Source organism: Poecilia latipinna, unplaced genomic scaffold, assembly GCF_001443285.1.
Source record: "Poecilia latipinna isolate Pla-1442-1.1 unplaced genomic scaffold, P_latipinna-1.0 Scaffold458, whole genome shotgun sequence".
Taxonomy (NCBI): Eukaryota; Metazoa; Chordata; class Actinopteri; order Cyprinodontiformes; family Poeciliidae; genus Poecilia; species Poecilia latipinna.
The window spans coordinates 277,648-286,748 of NW_015113074.1; the positions used below are offsets into that span (position 1 = coordinate 277,648).

The following is a 9,101-nucleotide window of genomic DNA, read 5'->3' on the forward strand; positions in this document are numbered from 1 at the left end:
AAATGTAGTAAGAGATAAAAAGAATAAAGATGTTTATCTGCTACCTGATAAAAACAAACATTAAAATCTTCATCCTCACTGTAAAACCCGTTGCAGTGGAGGCGTAGGGTTTTGTTTATCCCCCTTGAGGAGCTTTTATGCTTCTGACCTCCAAGGAATTTCTTTCAGTCTAAATGGGCAAAGTTTTGTATTTTCTTTCCGCTAATGTTCCAGGTGTCTTTCTGATGGATTTGTTTTCTTCTCGGAGCCCCAGCAGAGACCCTCGAATGCAAACAGCTTAGCTAATAGAGAAAAGAGAAAACACCTTTCGCAAGTAAAAGCTTTCAGATTACCCATCCAGCTTATTATAATATATTAATATGGATAAAAGCTCTCCTGCTCCAAATCCCTCATATCGTAGATTACTGTGGGGATTTAAACTCAAAATCAAACTGAAGGAGGAATGTACAGAATATAAAAATATTTTGACAAATGTAACACTCTTCTAATGAAAGGTTTTCAACATAAAATACATCAAAATCATTCAGATGAATCTCAAAACAGTCACAGTAAGATAATGTTTGTTAAAACTGTCACTATGTCGTGACAGTTTGTTGTAAGACGGATAATCTGTGAAAAGATCGACATGCTCCACCTCTTCCCTGAGCTGTTACTGCCGTCTGAAGAATGCCAAAAGCAACCAATCAGAGCCAGGAGGCGGGTCTTAGTGCTGCCAATCAACCTCACATACTCGCTGCTAAATGTGATTGTGTCAGACTTAAACTGTTTATCTGCAGTCATTGGTCTATATGCTAATAAGACCTAGCATTTATGATAGGCCATGCTGGCAGCTAGAGCGGTGACAGACATCCTGGCTCTGATTGGTTGTTTCTGACCAGGCGGTGTTTTTCTGCAGGTGGCAGTAGGACTACAGGGATGAGGAAGAGGAGGTAAAGCTGTCGTTTGCAGCCTCTCCTGCAACAGCACCTTTCAAAAGCCTTAAATCCAAGTATCTAAACTTAAGGCCTTAAAATGTCTTAAATCCAGGTAAAAAAATGTAGTTTGGCCTTAAATGCGATAATCACAGGTATTAAATTTTAGTTTTTTTCCTCACACATCTTTTCTGTCAGGCATAAATTTGAGTCGTGTGCAGACATCTGTATTATGTACTGCAAAAATTCCCTTGCTAGCTAGTTAGCATCTATGTTATTGCTGAAAAAGAAATATAACAAAGTCAGTTTTCTCGACATTGTCCTATTAACCTTTTCCAGTTCTGGGTGATGTTTGCCATCCCTCTTTCTTGATCTACTAAGAAAAATGTTGCATTTTTAATTTCCTATCAACCAAAACTGATTTGAAATTTTCTTCACATTGGAAATAATTACATTTCTTGCTCCTGCCACTGTTTAAAAGCATCACTGAAGGTTTTTCAGGTGCCATTCAAGGCCGTAAAGAAAAACAAGTAGGCTTTTCTGAGAGCCAAATTAATTGGCTTTATCAGATTGAATAGCTGCAATATATAAAATTCTCCTGAAGAAGAAGTGATTATTCATCACCTGGAGGGATTTCTGGAAGCCATAATTTAATGGTTTGCGATCTGAAGGTCGGATTTCCTCCCAAACTGAAGGAAACGTTGATTTTTATCTCAGCTTTGTGCAAAACCAGAGTAACGTTACAGGCAGATCCGTGGCTCAGGTTGCATTATGATTTATTCAAGTCACAGCAGCAGTGATTCACAGTACGGACTGATGGAAAAAAAATACAAAAAACATGTTTTTCAGTTGCATGAATCACATGTCAGAGCTGATCACAAGACACCCTGTTTACATCTGTTCTGTTGTGCGTTTTGTGGGCGTTTGAATGCAATTCAAGTTTACAGAGATGTATGTTAAAAAGGCAACACTTAAAACATCAAAACTGTACATAATCTTTTTTTACTGAGACACTTTAAAGTACGGTTTCTGTTTATATCACAGTGCAACACCATTAAGGCAAAGATCTAAAAAAGCAGCAGGTCACACACATGGAGAAAACCTACATTAATTATACTCTGCCCTTGCACACAAACACATTGAAAAATAGACTTATTTATAACCACATGCTTAAAGTGCCAGTGTGAATAACTCAAATGTGCAAATTTACACAAATACCTACACAAACTTACAAGAGCGCAGATGAGAAACAAGCTTTAACTTTTATCACAGTATTTGTCATGCTGCTTCAAAGAGAATTGATTCAAATCTTTGGGAAATAAAGAAAAATGTGCACTTTTATTCAGAAACGGATGTGCCTGAGAGATTTAGAAAACATTCTGATGCATTCACTGCAGTGGGAAAGTGCAGATTGTTTTTTACCCTGTTAGAATCTGTGAATGGTGCCATCAAATACTTAAAATTATTTTTTAGTTCAGTATTGTGCAATGTTGAATTTTCTTTGAGAACTTTTAACTTAATTACATTACTTTTTTGCCTGAGGATTTAAATTAAACAATAAAGTCTGCTATAAAAGAAAATAGTTTTATAATAAAGTTTAGCTGATTTGTGCTGGATAGAGACAAATATTGTCCTTGAAATTTGTGCTGTGAAATAAAAGTGGAAATCAAAGCAGTGGGTACACTTCCGCTAACCTGCTAATGTGCTAATTAGCCCAATACAATTAGTACAGTCACATTATAATTAGCACAAAACATTAGCTCCGCTATAAATAGCAGAGGTAATGTTTCGTTTAGCACCTTTGCTAAACTAGCAAACCCTTAGCGCACCCAGCTTCCTTTAACTGAATTCAGTTTTAAAGCATTAATTTACTTGGCTGGTTTGTAAATTTTCAGTTGAATAAAGCTGACCAAAAATGAAAAAAAAAAAAAAAGCGAGTACAGGACGGGACGTGATTGGTCGACGATGAAGGGACGCTATTGGCTTACAATGTGCCATGTGACAATCCGTGATTGGTCGACTCGGTGATGAAAAGCTAAATATAGCGTTGTGTAAATCTGCAGTATTTTGTTGTGTTTAGCTATAGCGCTTCAGAATTAGCTTCCATGTTGGTTTAGCTCTAAGATGAACTTCATGAATAATGCTGTAGAAACATTCAGAAACATCTGGAAAGCAACAAGACTTCATCACACACAGATTCACTCCTTTGGTAAACAGAATTACAATCCTTCTTTCTTTAGCCTCATGACTGACATGTGCAGTAATGTTTTCATTGCCTTATAAGGTCTTTGACGGCTATATACAGTAATGCTAGGATAACCTCAGGAAGCAATAGGCCTCCTTCTATGGCACTGTCATGGTTGCCTCAGAAATCAATGGTGTGATTAATTTAAAGAGAAAAACTCGCCTTATAAGGCAAACTTGTGATTGCGGGATTACCTTATAAGGGTAAGTTATAATTATAATGTAATAATCGCTTTATAATGCAATACTGTGGTTGTCTTATAAGGTATAATCACCTTATAAGTCAATGCTATGATTTGCCTTTTTGCCCTACAATGTTATGATTACAGTTAAGAGTAACATTATTATCTTGATGCTATAAAGTCGTACCCCAGTGCTTCCATGTTCAAGAAACCAATGGAGACAAAGTAATCCCAGTTGTAGCAAAGTTAGTGTCTTATTTCATTCTTAGCTGTCTAATGTGCTTTAAATATATCATACACCGAAGCATTTTCAATCTGTGCAGCTGCAAAACTGACATTTCAGGCTCTTCATCCTTTTAGATTCACAACATTGTGGACTGCAGACAAATCCTGTGGTTAGCCAACCATCTAATCAACCCCACTCATCCTGCAGACCTGGAGCTCTGCACTGCACACTGATTATAGATTAAATACCTGGAGCATCTCACAGAAAGCTAATACACCAGAGAGCCTGAGAGCAGCAGAAGATCTCCTTAAAGGTCTTCCTCATCTCCTGGCTGCGGAAGGCGTAGATGATGGGGTCGATGACGGAGTTGCACATGATGAGGATGAGGTACATGTTGAAGTGAGACATGAAGCAGGTGCAGTAGGGGTTCCTGGGGCAGGTGATCATCAGGATGAGGTGCAGAAAGAAGGGCGCCCAGCACACCACAAACACCCCCAGCAGGATGGTGAGGGTGATGGCGCCCTTCATGTTGGCGCGCTGCTGGATGGGCGCGTTGCCCGGCAGGGCGGCGATGCGCTTCATGTGCAGGCGCGCCAGCAGGAACATGTGAACGTAGAGCGACGCCATGAGGACCAGCATGGTGAAGAACATGGTGATGAGGCAGATGAGCACCGTGGTGCTCTCTGAGTAGATGATGAAGAGGATGCCGGAGACGGTGCAGCACGTCCAGATGCCAGCGATGACCAGCAACGCCCGCCGGATGGTGACGATGTTGTGGTACCGCAGGGCGTAGAAGATGGTGATGTAGCGGTCGATGGCGATGGCGAGCAAGCTGCAGATGGAGGCGAGCAGAGAGCTGCAGATCATGGAGTCAAACACGTTGTCCATGCTTTTGATGAGCGTGACGGGGATGGTGAGGCTGCCGCCGTTGATCAGCGCTATGACGATGGTCTCTGATGCGTTGGAGACGCTGACCAGCATGTCGGCGACCGCCAGGCTGCAGATGAAGAAGTACATCGGGGAGTGGAGGTTCTTGTTCTTGATGATGGCGGCGACCACCAGGATGTTCTCCAGCAGGCTGATGATGCCCAACGTGAGGAAGACCTCGGTGGAAATCAGCAGCTGCTCGTAGCAGCCAGCAGAGGAATCCTTCTCCTCTCCGGAAACGTCTTTCTCTGGCAGAGTTCCTGAGCAGAGGCTCTGGTTCAGGCAGCCTGGGATCAAGCCTTGCTGAGCCGTGGAGTTCATCTTCACTTCTTCTCTTTGTTACAGCAAGTCCTGAAGTCTCAGCTGTTTCTTTTTCCCATTTTCATCCTTCAACTCCTCCTCAAGCAGCAAAAACAATCCTGTTGTTCTGGTTTCAGTGAAACGACGTGAGGAAGAAAAGTGGAGGAGAAACGATGAAAGGGTGAAAAATAATCAGTCGGATCCAGAGCGGCAGAGCGCAGCGGCTTGCTGTGTGACCGATCATCACTTCTCAGCCACTGTGGTCTTATTCTGGTCTCACTTTCTCTCCCTCTGCTTATGTACCACACACACACACACACACACACACACACACACACACACACACACACCCTCAGCCCATCCCACCCTCACAGATAAAGTGGGAGGTGTAGGAGGAGCTGACGCATCACTCAAGGTTTTATCACTGAAATGAATTTGTTGCAATGTTTGAAACTTTTCAGGACTGAAGAGAGTAAAACTGTTATTTAATGTAATTTGGTTTATGAATGAATAAATAATAATCATTCAGCAGCTGAATTATGATTATTATAGCAGAAGCTTTTCTTATTTTCAATTAGTGATGTGCAGAAACCAGCACTGCTTTTATTTATTATATAAACAGTTCTAACAGGAGGAATAAACCTGGGTTATGTTCTCTGAAAATTACTGAATTATTAATTTAATCTTAGCAAAAATTTACACTAACATGCATTTCTGTGTGACCACTGCCAAAACACAAAATCTTACCATTTAATTTTGGTCTAATTTATAATGCAAATTACTTTGCACATTTGAAATAAGAGAAAACTAACTTACAAGTAACTTTTCAGCAACATAGGAGCTTGTTTTAAGTCAGTAATTCCTTAATATTAATGAAAAAGTTCTTGTTCCGTTCACAGACTGTTTCTTTTATAACGAGACATTTTTTCCATTTTATAAGTGAAATAATCTGCCAATGAAACTAGAACTTTTTCATTAATATTAAGGAATATTTGACTTAAAATCAGCTTCTATTTCTTGCTGAAAAGTTACATGTAAGTTAGTTTTGTCTTATTTCAAGCGCACCAAGATATTTGCACTAGAAACTAGATGAAAAATACTTGGTAAGACTTTGTGTTTTTGCAGTGAAGAGTCTCAACAAAGGTTATGTTTTACAGCAGATAAATCCGACCCATATCCAACTTTTCACCACCCAAAAAATCCGATCTGTGGAATTATTTTGGATGCATATCGGATAGATTTCAAAGCAACAAAGAGAACCTATTAATAAATACGGCTGTACAACTACAGGTACAGCTTTCTATTCCAGCTCTTACCAGAATCTTAGCAGCTAATGCTAAGTGGTTAGCAGCTTGTTCAAAGCCAAAGGTCTGTTTAACAACAGAATACATTTCCCTTTGTTTATAGCATCACAAAAACAGACTAATTCAGGTATAAAGAGCTAATTAGAACTATTTCCTTCTTTGTGGGGAAACACTTCCTCTTCCAAAACACTGAACTCTTCACAGATTCAGAGTTTGTGCCTGGTTTCCACAACTTGACACATCAGAGATGAATTTGGGCAGGAACAATTAGCTAGCCAGGTCTTCTTGTCCCACATTAGTGTCTGACCTCACATATGATTTGTTGGAGGAAGAATCAATAACTGAGATCAACACAAATTCATTTTCTTTCTATTATTCTATATGCTGAAAATCCCAACAACTATAATTTCTCCCCTCTGTCTGGAGATCTTGTCAAACTGAGTAGCAACAGGCTCACAGGTTTCTCCTTTTACTGAGCTCCTTTACAAGAATAAAATATGAAATATTGATCATTTTGGGGCTTTATTCCCCCACAGCTGTCCTCTCCTGACTCCATCAGATCTCATTATGTTTACTGCTGTTTGTATTGAAGATCTGCTCTACAGAGAGCCGGGTTATGAGTGTGTGGATTAAAAACACTAAAGAAATCTGTTTAATGTTCTCAAGGGACACAGACTGGAGGAGCAATTAGAAACCTGTCAGACTGCAGTGAAAAAGCAACAAGTCTCCTGAAGACAAGGTGTTCAAGGCTTTTACGGCAACCTGCCGGATCACGCTAACCCTTTGTGTTCAGTAAATGTCAGTCTTTGTGCAATACAGAATTAAACCACTTTAAAAAGCTGCAGAGGAAATTAGGTTTTTAGAGGAAGTCATGCCAACAGGTTTTAATTTTAAAATCTACCAAATAAGCTTCCAAAAATGGAAATTAAAGCCTTGAAGAGCTTTATTTTTATTATTATTAAACATTTAAATAACTCTAAATTGATAGTCAAATGTAGGTGAATCTCTAAGTTAACATAAAAAAATTTTAATATGAAAAAAAATGAACATTTTGAGATACATTTTTATTATTACTTCATGTAATCTGCAATTTTCTTAGTTCTGAGTAAAAAATTTGCATAAAATATACTGACTGCTGTCCTAACACAACTGTCTGACTCTAAGTTAATATATTTCTATAATTTTTAAAAAAAACTTGTTTTCTTCCGTCTTCAGACGCTGAACAATGACGCACACAGATGACATGTCTGCTTGTTTTTCATCTTCTGGGCATCTCATTTATTTTGTGCCTAAATCAGATCTCTGTGAATCACCAGATGTTCCCTAATATATTTAGCTCCCAAAAAAATGTGCCTGTTTCTCTGTTACTCATTTCACCCAAGGGAACAAATAATAAACTGGATGGTTTTCTTCTGTGTGAGTTTAGAAAAATGTCTCGAGTTTCTTACCTGTCTTTGTAGAATTCAAATACTGTAATTGAGTAAAAGTTGTAACGTAATTATATTGTTCATAAGTTAATAAGAATGAGCCGAGAGCTAGCTCTAAGTTATTGTTGCCATAGCAACTCTATAGCAACTGCCATGACAGTTGGCTATGGTAGCTACCAACAGGGTTGTTAGCTAAAGAGTTCCCAGATCTATGCATTTAGTATATTTAATTTGTTAAATATAAGTATTAGGTGGATTTATTTCCAAATAGCTGGAGATTATAACATAGCTCCACGGTAGCTAGTTTGTGCACTGATCTGGTTAGTTGGGTGCCGTTCAAAATACCCATCTAGATAAAAAACAACACATCACTGTGTTTAAATTGTCCACTTCTTAGATGACTCTAATTTGCAGAGTGATTTAGAGCAGGATGTCATTTGCATAGCAGTGGAACTGAATGTTGAAATGGCAAAATATGGAACCAAGATGGAGAAGATAAATAATAAAAGAAGCGGCCCGAGGACAAAGTCCTGAGGAACACCAGAAGTAAGAGGAGGAGTGGGAACAGAAAGTTTGTAAAACACTCAGACAACGTCTGGCGACAACAACCTTAATATATTCAAGTCATTTAAATTCTCTAATTTTGAGTCTTCAGCGCGTCTAGATGCCTGAATACGATAAGCTGCTGCCTCAATCAATCATATCTTCTTGCTAAGGTGAAGGTATCACCATGGAGACAAAAAAAGCCTCCGTACGCACTGCAACTCATATTTCTGTGATACTGGTACTGCTGGACCTACAGAATGCTACATTCATCAGACAAACCTAAACTCTGACGTTTAGACTGGACGTTCCCAGCATGTCTGACTGAACACCAGCCAGCAGCTCATTTTGTTCATGACTTCTACCTGAACATCCATTTGTGATGTGATTTTCTGACTGGTCAGGCCTGCAGCAGCTGGCGGCGCTCCTGTTTCAGAGGCTCTCCCTCCTCTCTGCAAGACACTCGTGTTGCTGCTCAGAAACAACTCAGATCATCAAAGACGGGAGAAGAGAATAAATGCATCAAAGTAAACAGAAGCTGCTCAGGCTTTTTGCTGCTGTTGTTTTTCCAAACAGAACAAACCACTTCAAAACTCAAAACATCTGCTGGTTCCTTTATCCCGATTCCTCGCTATCATGTTGGGATGAACGTCTTTTAAGCTGGAACTAAACAGCATTGTTGTGTTTTCTTTTATGTAATGTCTCAGTTCCTCCTGCATGTATCTTTTAAAACATGAGTGTGTGGTTTTTGGTTTTTTATTATAATTATTTTGAATGTACAAAAAGCAAAGAGGAAGACAAGAAGTTCGACCGGAGCAGCTGATCCTCTTCTGCACGGCCGTTACAAACACTGCAATAAGTCTTTGTAGAGTTTGAATTAATAGGAGTTACAATAACATTTCATTTACCTTGAGGTAGTTTGAAGTTAAACTGAATTTGAATAACTGAGTCTGGTCTGTGTTGGTCCATTAAATGCAGAGTTAGAAAATATATCTGCTTTAATGGAAACTAACGCTTTTGGTAAAAGGTTTTTACAC

At 39.1% G+C, this 9,101-nt stretch overlaps 1 protein-coding gene across 1 annotated transcript; it reads right to left on the bottom strand.

The window, feature by feature from the left end:
• Window positions 1-1,670: 1,670 nt before the first annotated feature.
• Window positions 1,671-5,202, bottom strand: mc4r (melanocortin 4 receptor). The gene has a single exon (XM_015038955.1). It carries the CDS (start codon window positions 4,809-4,811, stop codon window positions 3,822-3,824), a length of 990 nt encoding a protein of 329 aa, XP_014894441.1. The 5' UTR covers window positions 4,812-5,202; the 3' UTR covers window positions 1,671-3,821.
• Window positions 5,203-9,101: the final 3,899 nt, after the last annotated feature.

Coding starts and splice junctions, on each gene's coding strand:
- mc4r (XM_015038955.1), bottom strand. CDS start 4,811: ATGAACTCCACGGCTCAGCAAGGCTTGATCCCAGGCTGCCTGAACCAG.